Source organism: Entamoeba dispar, genomic scaffold (assembly GCF_000209125.1).
Source record: "Entamoeba dispar SAW760 scf_1105229463785 genomic scaffold, whole genome shotgun sequence".
NCBI lineage: Eukaryota > Evosea > Mastigamoebida > Endamoebidae > Entamoeba > Entamoeba dispar.
In genome coordinates this window covers 45,777-56,081 of record NW_001855866.1, presented here as the reverse complement: position 1 = coordinate 56,081, position 10,305 = coordinate 45,777, and the positions used below count along the sequence as shown (strand labels likewise).

The 10,305-nt window shown below is 22.7% G+C and overlaps 4 protein-coding genes across 4 annotated transcripts, besides 30 other annotated features; all 4 read left to right on the top strand.

The window, feature by feature from the left end:
• Nucleotides 1–49: 49 nt before the first annotated feature.
• On the top strand, nucleotides 50–607 carry EDI_273030 (uncharacterized protein; the record flags this gene model as incomplete). The annotated part of the gene is made up of 1 exon (XM_001741541.1): nucleotides 50–607. One exon carries the CDS (start codon nucleotides 50–52, stop codon nucleotides 605–607), a length of 558 nt encoding a protein of 185 aa, XP_001741593.1.
• Nucleotides 608–874: 267 nt separating this feature from the next.
• Nucleotides 875–939: a sequence feature (AT_rich).
• A 20-nt stretch (nucleotides 940–959) lies between these two features.
• Nucleotides 960–980: a sequence feature (AT_rich).
• Nucleotides 981–1,079: 99 nt separating this feature from the next.
• Nucleotides 1,080–1,125: a sequence feature (AT_rich).
• A 1,083-nt stretch (nucleotides 1,126–2,208) lies between these two features.
• Nucleotides 2,209–2,229: a sequence feature (AT_rich).
• A 489-nt stretch (nucleotides 2,230–2,718) lies between these two features.
• Nucleotides 2,719–2,757: a sequence feature (AT_rich).
• Nucleotides 2,758–2,966: 209 nt separating this feature from the next.
• Nucleotides 2,967–3,001: a sequence feature (AT_rich).
• A 68-nt stretch (nucleotides 3,002–3,069) lies between these two features.
• Nucleotides 3,070–3,101: a microsatellite.
• A 758-nt stretch (nucleotides 3,102–3,859) lies between these two features.
• Nucleotides 3,860–3,895: a sequence feature (AT_rich).
• A 35-nt stretch (nucleotides 3,896–3,930) lies between these two features.
• Nucleotides 3,931–3,968: a sequence feature (AT_rich).
• A 170-nt stretch (nucleotides 3,969–4,138) lies between these two features.
• Nucleotides 4,139–4,159: a sequence feature (AT_rich).
• Nucleotides 4,160–4,235: 76 nt separating this feature from the next.
• Nucleotides 4,236–4,340: a sequence feature (AT_rich).
• Nucleotides 4,341–4,377: 37 nt separating this feature from the next.
• Nucleotides 4,378–4,416: a sequence feature (AT_rich).
• Nucleotides 4,417–4,614: 198 nt separating this feature from the next.
• Nucleotides 4,615–4,659: a sequence feature (AT_rich).
• Nucleotides 4,660–4,825: 166 nt separating this feature from the next.
• Nucleotides 4,826–4,878: a sequence feature (AT_rich).
• A 153-nt stretch (nucleotides 4,879–5,031) lies between these two features.
• Nucleotides 5,032–5,052: a sequence feature (AT_rich).
• A 72-nt stretch (nucleotides 5,053–5,124) lies between these two features.
• Nucleotides 5,125–5,367: a sequence feature (AT_rich).
• A 159-nt stretch (nucleotides 5,368–5,526) lies between these two features.
• Nucleotides 5,527–5,619: a microsatellite.
• Nucleotides 5,620–5,637: 18 nt separating this feature from the next.
• EDI_273020 (AP-1 complex subunit mu-2, putative) lies at nucleotides 5,638–6,921 on the top strand (the record flags this gene model as incomplete). Its single annotated transcript, XM_001741540.1, has 1 exon — nucleotides 5,638–6,921. One exon carries the CDS (start codon nucleotides 5,638–5,640, stop codon nucleotides 6,919–6,921), a length of 1,284 nt encoding a protein of 427 aa, XP_001741592.1.
• Nucleotides 6,922–7,073: 152 nt separating this feature from the next.
• Nucleotides 7,074–7,159: a sequence feature (AT_rich).
• Nucleotides 7,160–7,352: 193 nt separating this feature from the next.
• Nucleotides 7,353–7,421: a sequence feature (AT_rich).
• Nucleotides 7,422–7,459: 38 nt separating this feature from the next.
• Nucleotides 7,460–7,481: a sequence feature (AT_rich).
• Nucleotides 7,482–7,539: 58 nt separating this feature from the next.
• Nucleotides 7,540–7,575: a sequence feature (AT_rich).
• Nucleotides 7,576–7,635: 60 nt separating this feature from the next.
• Nucleotides 7,636–7,721: a sequence feature (AT_rich).
• A 78-nt stretch (nucleotides 7,722–7,799) lies between these two features.
• Nucleotides 7,800–7,892: a microsatellite.
• Nucleotides 7,893–8,064: 172 nt separating this feature from the next.
• Nucleotides 8,065–8,086: a sequence feature (AT_rich).
• A 9-nt stretch (nucleotides 8,087–8,095) lies between these two features.
• Nucleotides 8,096–8,137: a microsatellite.
• Nucleotide 8,138: 1 nt separating this feature from the next.
• Nucleotides 8,139–8,210: a sequence feature (AT_rich).
• A 121-nt stretch (nucleotides 8,211–8,331) lies between these two features.
• Nucleotides 8,332–8,363: a sequence feature (AT_rich).
• A 41-nt stretch (nucleotides 8,364–8,404) lies between these two features.
• Nucleotides 8,405–8,546: a microsatellite.
• Nucleotides 8,547–8,582: 36 nt separating this feature from the next.
• Nucleotides 8,583–8,727: a microsatellite.
• Nucleotides 8,728–8,730: 3 nt separating this feature from the next.
• On the top strand, nucleotides 8,731–9,357 carry EDI_273010 (lysozyme, putative; the record flags this gene model as incomplete). The annotated part of the gene is made up of 1 exon (XM_001741539.1): nucleotides 8,731–9,357. One exon carries the CDS (start codon nucleotides 8,731–8,733, stop codon nucleotides 9,355–9,357), a length of 627 nt encoding a protein of 208 aa, XP_001741591.1.
• Nucleotides 9,358–9,453: 96 nt separating this feature from the next.
• Nucleotides 9,454–9,524: a sequence feature (AT_rich).
• A 27-nt stretch (nucleotides 9,525–9,551) lies between these two features.
• Nucleotides 9,552–10,289, top strand: EDI_273000 (proteasome subunit alpha type-7, putative; the record flags this gene model as incomplete). Its single annotated transcript, XM_001741538.1, has 1 exon — nucleotides 9,552–10,289. One exon carries the CDS (start codon nucleotides 9,552–9,554, stop codon nucleotides 10,287–10,289), a length of 738 nt encoding a protein of 245 aa, XP_001741590.1.
• Nucleotides 10,290–10,305: the final 16 nt, after the last annotated feature.

The window sequence follows — 10,305 nt, the reverse complement described above, 5'->3', positions numbered from 1 at the left end:
TTGGTGTTAGTATTTACTTAAAACTAACAAGAAACATCCAACTAAAGTTATGATTCAATTAGAAATTGAAAATTTCTGTGAATTTAAAACATCTGTTGCAGTTCTTATCAATCAATCAACTTTATATACTATTGACTCTATTAGTAGAACTACTCCTATTCCTATCGGAGGTTATATCTTTGTTACTATCATTGCTGACTTAAAAAAGATTAATTCAGTTGTTTTGAAAGGTGCTATTAAATGTGCTGCTGCTCAGACTTCATCAAATATCGCAATTAAAATCCCTGCATCTACATTCATTATTGGTACTGAACTTTCTAAACCAGAACTTGCCCAAATTATTAAAACAAAGAAAATGATTTCTATGGCTTATTCTGTCCCTGAAGATACAAAGTTTGACGTTGTATCATTGTTTGAAAGTCTTCAACTCCTTGCAGTTAAGGGTTCTGCTAATAAGATTTGGTATGGCATAACTCTTAAAGGAGATGACATCGCTATTTTACTCACAAACAAACAAGGCAAAATCGGTTTTGACCTTAAAACCACTGACAAAATATGTGGTGATGCTATATTGAAACAAATCAAAGAAACACTTGGACAACAGTAATTAATCGAGTTGTTTAAAAAAAGTACTTTAAATTTTTTAAATGTTTTAGAATAATTCTTATATTTCCAATTAACAAATAAAGTATTGAGTTAATTTACATCATTTTCCTATGGTTTGTTGCTTAAAGTTGTCAAGAAAAGTTATTAGCTTTTTTTGGGGATACTAGAAAAAGTATTTATATAAGTTTGTAATGATATAAGTTCTTTTATTGTTCACTGGTTTCATTCATATTCTCTTAACTAAAAGGTTTATTTCAATAAAGGTTTGTTTATAAAATCTATTTTAACTTATCAAATTATTTATAGATATTAAAAAAGAATACTAAATAAATTCTATAACATCCAGGATATTCTTATAATAATTTTATATTAAACAAATCGTATAAACATTTGTAATGTATTCATAACTAAAAAAACTCTCTTAAAACATAGTGCTATCAATTGTAAATTATAAATTTACAAAAGGTTCTATCATTAATAAGATAAAATAAAGAAGATTTAAAAAATTAATTAATATTAGTTAGAAGATAAGAAGGAGTAAACAAATTTCCAAAGTAATACTGAAAAAAAGAAGTACTATTATCAAGACATTCTTCAAAATAATAAAGTGTTTGACTTCCTTCAATAATTGGAGTCAGTTCATCACAACTGACTGTTATAGTCATTATTATGTATATGTGAAGCATCATATTTGTAGAAAATCACTTTTTCACCTTCTTTGACTAGTTGCATGTCAGTTCTATGAATTCAATACTTTTGTAATAACTTACATATCCTTTTTCTATATCTTTATATATACATTCTTTTTTATTAAGTTATTTTGGAAGGACAATATTAGTTTTAATTGAATGTTTAACAGTTGTATAATAATGAATATTTCTAGTAATTGATTTCAGTCCATGTAGTCATTTTTTTCAAATGACTAATGTAATACTTTGTTGTTGATGTAGTAAAGTTAAATCTTATAACACAACAAACATATTGTGGATGAAATGGGATTGAGTTATTTTGAGTCATCACAAATATCCATTTATAATTATTATAAAACAGAGAGATAACAACATTACTATTAATATAAATAATCCTATAATATTCATTTTCAATTGTAAGAATACCTGCTATAACTGCTTTACTTTGGGAGTCAGCAAAACCAGCATTTAAACATTCATTTCAAGAATCAGTTATATATTGAATGGTATTATTTAATATTCTTAATATTTAGAATCAATACATTAGTATAGAGATGATACACTCATTGGTTTCATTTAAACAATATTCTAATTTATGTTTATTTGCTGTTCCAATAAGTTTTGTAGACTTAGAAACATCTAAAAAAAGAAATATTAACTACCGTTCTGAATATTTTTGAGCCAGGAGTTGAAATAAATTTATATATTATAGGTTTAATACATTTATACCACAATCTCCTTAGTTAAATTAGCACTGACATTAGTTATAGAATAAGGTATAGTAACAAGTTTATTTCCTTCAGTAATTTGAATTGAGTCTGTTTTTTTTTTGGTAATGTAACCCCTGAGCAATTTTTCCATTAATCACTAATATTGAGAGATGTCATTAGATTCATCCATTATTTGAAGAGACTTATATAAATATTTATTTATTCTAATTTGATCTACAACACATTAATATGGACCATCAAAAAATTCAGTGTATTTAATTTTTAAACTGGGACAATCAAATAATTGAAGATAAGATATCTACTACATCAAAAACTGAATATAGATTATTTAATAGAGTACTTAATCTTTCTTGAGTACAGTTAGTATCACTGTATTTTACTAAAGTATACTCTTTAAATAGTTCAATGATCATGAATTGTTGATTCATTCATGTAACATACTCTGATATTATTTTCTTTATCGTTTCAATGAATTACAATTTCATAATATTCAACAATTTTATCATTAAATTATAACTAGCATTAGAAACTCTTTCTTTTTTATTGTGTATATAGGATGTTCTTAAACAGTGATTTTGCTCCAATTATAATAATTAACTAATATATTGTTTTATCATCACATAAATTATTAGTACATGTATATATAACAAGGCTATTGTTATATTTGAATTCCTATTTTGTTTTTGTTAAACATATATTTATTTTAAATATATAATACATTAATAAAATAACTTTCTTCAATAATTACAGTTAATGTTAGTTTACTTCTTTCTATATAATTTACTCATAAGTGGTAAGTTTCTTTTGGAGCAGTTATATTTCATTCAAAATTGCAAATATTAAATTGGTATCAAAGTGGTACAAATTGTATCAGTATAAAAATAATGAAATAATTGATAGAATATTTGAATATTTTGTAAATGAATTGAATACTCACGTGTTTTTATATTATTAATAATACATAAATTATAATAACAATATGTTCATCTTCTTCTTTATACAATAGATCTTGTATAAATTTTGGTTATATTCAGTGTTCTCAAATATATATATATATATATATATATATATATATGAATAATTATTAATAGTAATATACTTTTGTGTTATTTTTTCTTATTTTTCTGAGAATAAATAGTTTCAGTGTTTATAAAATGAATTATTATTATTACAATTATTCATATTAGATCAAATAAATACATCACTATATAAGTATAATATTATTTGATGAGCATTCATAAAGGAAATAATAAGAATGATTATTTTTATCAAAATTAGTATAACAATCTACTTTATTAAATATCTTTGTTTTTAATAAGTATTCTTTCTGAAGAAAATCAATTTTTATTAAATGAGCAATACTTTTTGAGTCAATAAAATATACATTTTTATTACTACAATAACTAATAATTTCTTTTCTAATATTATCTGGAACATTAAAAACTAGCTTATATTCGATTCTTAGAGATATCATTATGTTCATCTATCAATAGTGTCTTGGTGATAATACAAATATAGCAACTACTCTATTAGTATTTTCTTTATTATCTTTAAAAATCATAGTAGTATAATAGTAGTGGGGCTTGTGTTATAGTTATCTCACAAAATATTTCAATTGAATTGTATTGTACTTGATATTATCGTTTGATTTTTATAGTCAAGAATAAAAGAAAAAAAAACAGAATACATGTTTTGTGTATGTTTAAACCTTGTGACATAATTAGTACCAGTAAACTTATCATTCAAAACTAAACCAACTTTACTGATATCATTACTACAAATATCATGTTTAGAATACTTTAATAAAGTATAGCTCATCCTTAAACTATTGCCTTTAATTATTTAAAAATGAATAAAAATTAAATTAAAGCAATGAACAAATGGTTATGAATCATAAATTTCTGATATATTTAAAGATTTATTAATTGAATAATATTTTATTGATCGAACATAAACAAAAGAAATAATAACTAATAACAAATTCATTTAAATAAATCAAGAGTTCTTCTTAGTATAAATGAATATATTTATCCAGATGTTATTTTAGAAATAAAAATAGCTTTAATATGTTACGAAATTATATTTTTTTTCTTTGAGATGGGTAACAAAATCAATAAATATAATATTTTTTAACGAGATGGTTGTTTTTCTTGTTAACTATACTCTTTTATAATTAAAATAGAGTGATAAACTTATAATTTCGAATTGGAATATAAAACATATTATGAATAAAAGAAAAATTTATTTCTCTTTTTTCTATACAAAATTTAAACTACTAAAAATAATACTATTAGATATTTTAAAAAGTATTTTTCTCTAATTAAATTCAGTTTCTCACTCTGTCTGAGTTGATAATTAATAGATAATTATATTTTTTAATTTAATTTAAAGTAACCTTATTTACTTCCATAAATCTCTAATTCTGGAAACCTAAACTTAGAATTATTCTTCTTTAACCAAAAGTTACTCAATTTATTCTCTGGTAATTACAAAATTTGATGTTAATGGTTTCTCAATATATGATTATGATCGTTTAATGTTTTCCTAAAGTTATTAACTTAATTCAAAATAAAACACAAAAACTTTACTATAAAATCATAAAATTTTAATTTAATTATTTATCAATAAAATATGCTTATTTTCAAAATGGTGTTGGTTTTGTAAGTTTTGTTTAATTTATATTATTGAATTAAGCAAAATGGAGATAATCTATTTTTTTTTCAATAATAAACAGTTTACACAAATTAGTAATGTAAGAATAAGTGATAAATATAAGTGTATAAATATTTTATTGTCTTCTTTTATAAAAACAAAAATATTAAGTATAATAATATTTTCTTTATTTAATTATTGACCTTTGAAGGTTATTATGGTTTTAGAATAATTTGAATTTTTATATTTGAAAAGTTTGAAGAAATATATACCTTCACAATTAACTAAATAATGAAATAAAATTGGAGTAATCAAACAGAGAATAAGAAAATTGATTTGAGTCAGTTGATTTCATTTTATTAATATAAATTATAGCAAAAAAATTAGATACAGTAATTAGTTATTTCGTAAAAGAAGATATTATTGTCATAATATTTATGATAGAGATTTATTATTAATACTATCAAATATGTATATAGTATATTATATTCTATTATAAATAAGTACAAAAAAATTTAATAAAAAATAAAACTAAAATAAAGAATAAACAAATTGTAGAAATAATGAATGGAATATATGAATAAAATAATTAGTCACCAAGAGTTTATAAATAATGAAATTATAATTATATTTTAATATAATCTAAGGAAAAATATTATTTTTATATTTAAATTCAAATAAGAAATTAACGATAAACACACTTTTATATAAATGTGAGAACAACAACTAACTTTGTAATAAACAAAAGGTATTAAATAAGATAAAACAATTGAACTCACAAAATAAAATTAAGAAATTAATTATAGGCCATCCTTATTTATTATTGATGAACAACAAAAATGTTAGATATAAAACAAAAAAAATCAAACAAAATTGAAAGAAAGTAAAATATTTTAATTAATAAAAAAATAATAATAAAAAATAAAAAAAATAAGAAAGAACTTAAAAAGTATTTAGAGATGTCAATTGCAGCACTGTTCATACTTGATTCTAAAGGAAGAACAGTTATCAGTAGAAATTACAGAGGAGATATTCCTATGAATGCTGTTAATCAATTTGTAACTAAAATAACAGAAGAAGAAGAGATTAATTTATGTCCTGTAATATTAATTCAAGATATCACATACATGTATGTAAGACACAATGGACTATATTTTATGGCATTTACTGATCAAAACATTAATTCATTGTTAGTCGTATCATTTTTGACGAAATTAATAGAAGTACTTAAGACATATTTTGATGTTGTAACTGAAGAAACAATACGAGATAATTTTGTTGTTATTTATGAACTGTTAGATGAAATGATTGATTATGGATATCCACAAATAACAGAAACTAAAGTTCTTCAAAATTATATCACTCAAGAAAGTCATCGTATGAATATGAAACAAGTTCAATCATTACTTCCAGTTGTTACTGGTGCAGTTTCATGGAGAACTCCAGGAATTAAATACAGAAAGAACGAAGTATTTGTTGATGTAATTGAAAAAGTTAATGTATTAGTTTCACAGAATGGATCATTGTTAAGATCAGAAATTCTAGGAACAATTAAGATTAATTGTAAATTATCTGGAATGCCAGAATTAAGACTTGGATTAAATGAAAAAATTAATATTGGAGATAGAATGGAAAATAATAGAAATCAAGTACAAAAAAGAGCTGAAATGGATGATGTTAGTTTCCATCAATGTGTTAGATTAAGTAAATTTGATAGTAATAGAATTATTGGATTTGTTCCTCCTGATGGAGAGTTTGAATTAATGAATTATCGATTAACTTCAAATATTAGACAATTAATTTGGGTTGAATCAGTAATTGATAGAAAGAAGAGAAATAGAATAGAAATCTTAATTAAAGCAAAAAGTTTCTTTAGAGAAGCTATTAATGCTAATAATGTTCAAATTAGAGTTCCTGTTCCATCTGATGTCTTTAATCCACAATTTAGATCATCTATTGGAACTTGTAGTTATGAACCACAAAATGATTGTGCTTTATGGTTTATTAAGGTGTTTCCTGGTAATCGTGAATTCATGATGAGGGCGTCATTTGAATTACCATCAATAAGAGATGAAGAAACTGATAAAGAAAAGAAACCTGTTCGTGTTAATTTTGAAATACCATATTACACTGTAAGTGGGTTACAAGTAAGATATCTAAAAGTAGTTGAAAAAACTGGATATCAATCTTATCCTTGGGTTCGTTATATGACTTTTGCTGGTGATTATTGTTTTAGAACATAAAAAAAATGAATAGTTGTCTAAAACAAATTGAATACTTTTTTATTCATATTGTTATTTAAATAATTCTCTAGAAACTTAAATCTAATTTCTTTAATTATAAAATAATGGAAGTAAGGTTCGATGGAAGTAACATGAAATTTGAAAATAACTACAATTATATTATTACAGTTATTAATAGAATATTATTTTTTTTATATTTAGTTTATTTAATATTCTTTGATTTAGTTATTTATTATAACGAAGAATCAACTATTATGTATATTTAAATTGATGAATCATCAATTACATTATACGTTGAATCAATAAAACATTGAATTAATTATTATCAAATATGAAATAGATGATACGTTCATTATAATAATTAAATTGAGTATCATTTATGATGTATCCTTATTTTGTATATTCTATTAATATATTCAGATGATATACACTAATTATTAATTATAATGAGTTTATTAATATTTATTATTTATTTTTGTATTTATATTTTATCATAATTAGTTTAATGATAATGAAATAGAACTTAAGAATAGAAGTGATAAAAAAAAAATAATAATAAAGGCAAGTTTATATGATAGAATATATACATTTAAATTAGTATCATTAAAATGCATAATGTTAAATTCTATTTATATTAATGATATTTTTATTTATCATAAATGTGTAAAACATTGTCAAACATTCGATTATTTATTTCTCTTTCAGTATCTTATCTATATTTATATTTATTTTTTAAATGAATATATTCACATTATAATTATATCTGTGAAATGTTAAATAAAATTATTCATTATAATTAACAATTCAATTAATTGCGAATATGATAATAATCAAGGAGTAATAATAGTTGATAAGTTTACATAATATTGATATTTTAATATTTAAATATTTATTTATCATTATATCATTATTTATTATTATATTTATCAAATATCTCTTATTCAATCATTAATTTATTATTTATTAATTTAAAAATAAAATAGATTGAATATCATTAATTTAATTAATGAAATATTCATTTCATATTCATTTCAAAGTGTAAATCATTATGAAGTATTAATAATTCATATTTTCATAAACTAATCTCATCTTAAATACAAAATGAATTAATTCACAACCATGAAATAGATTAAATGAAAAACCATTTTAATAATAATTTATAATACATAACTTCAAATAAACAAAAAAATAAATCAAAAAATAAATAAATAAATAAGATTTAATTAATTCTTTTTATTTACTTCATTTTTATTTTATAAATGAAAAAATATAAGATAATAAGAAAAATACTCATTGCAATATTTATAGTAATTAAACCATTTCGCTATAATATCTTTCTTTTTGTAGTTCCTTTATAACCTAACTGCATTCTGATTTACCCATATCGTACTATTTAATACAATGCAATAGTAATAAATAAATTACAATTTTATTTTAAATAAGTGATAAATGGGGAATAATCTTAGAAAAATCAAAATCTGAATAAACTAAATAATTAAAATTATTACTTAATGATTTAATTAAATAAAATAAATTCTAATTTTTATTTAGATGAAATTAAATAAAGGAAATAAAAACTTATAATAAAAATAATAAAAAAGTATTATTTAATAAAAATAAATTAATTATTTAAAAGAATTATGAAATGAATATTCTACATTAATGAAGATTTAAATTAAATAGAAATTTACATAAAATAAAAAGGAAAATTAAAAAATACCATTAATAAAATAGTTAATTTTAGAAATTGAAAAAATCAAAAATAAATAATATCTGTAAAACTGAAAAATAAAGAACAGGAATAAATCAATGTTATTTTTTACTTTATTGATAGCATCTGTCTTTGCTATACGTGGTGTTGATATGTCCACTTTAACTTCTGTTTCATCTTTCCAATGCTTTGTAAACAATGGTTACACTTTCGCTATTCCAAGATGTTGGAGATCAACTGGAAGTTGGGATCCATACTGTGCCAACAATTGTGCTAATGCCCATGCTGGTGGAATGAGTAGAGTAGATGCTTATTTCTTCCCATGTTATTCATGTGGTAACGCTGCTGGACAAGTCAATTCTTTTTGGCAAAAAGTTGTTTCTAATCAATTAAAAATCACTACTGTCTGGTTTGATATTGAAGGAACTTGGTCATCATCTTATACTGCTAACCAACAATTTTTCATGGAAATGATGAATCAAGCTAGAGCCATTGGTATTGTTCACGGTGTTTATGTCTCTCAACACTATTGGAATTCATTCTTTGGTAGTTCATATATTTACCCATACGCTAGTTCAACTCCATTGTGGTATCCACACTATGATCATAACCCTTCATTCTCTGATTTCTCTTCATTTGGTGGATGGTCTACTCCAGCAATTAAACAATATCAAGGAACTACCTCAATGTGTTCTGCTTCTGTTGATCTTTCTTATCAACCATAACTCATTTTCTTCTTTATTTTTATTGTGATTTGTTTTAATTAGAAAAGTGATAAAAACATCAAAAAATTGAGTTATTCTTATTGTAAAACTTAAACGTTTTTATTTTTTATAATTAATTTTTGTTTTATATATCAATTTAAAAGAAATAAAAAATAAAAAATAAAAAACTTCAATAAATTAGTTCAATAAAAGAAATGTCATACGATAGAGCTATTACTGTATTTTCACCAAATGGTCATTTATTCCAAGTTGAATACGCACTTGAAGCTGTAAGTAAAGGACTAGTATCTGTTGGTGTTAAAGGAAAGGATTGTATTATTTTTGGTGTTGAAAAGAAATCAATTGCCAAATTACAAGACCCAAGAACAGTAAGAAAAATTCAACAAATTGATCAACACATTTATACTACATTTGCTGGATTAACTGCAGACGCTCGAGTATTAATTAATAAGGCAAGACTTGAAGCACAAAATTATCGTATGTCAATGGAAGATGCTCCAACTGTTGAATATGTTACAAAAGCAGTTGCTAATTATCAACAAAAATATACTCAACAAGGTGGAAGTCGTCCATTTGGTATTTCTACTCTTATTGGAGGATTTGATCCTGATGGAACTCCAAGATTATATCAAACTGACCCAGCTGGAACATGGACAGAATGGAAAGCTCATGTTGTTGGAAGAAATTCAAAAACTGTTGATGAATATTTAGTAAAAGGGTATGAAGATAATATGGAAATAGACAAAGCAGTTGTAGTTGTTGTTCGAGCTCTTTTAGAAGTTGTTGAAAGTAAAAATAATATTGATGTTGCTGTTTTTACAAGTGATTATAAATTAACAATGTTAAATGATACTAAACTAGCAGAAATTGTTCAACAAATAGAAAGAGACAAACAAGCTGAAGCAGAAGAAAAGAAACCAATTCTCCAATAAATTTTATTTTTCTTTC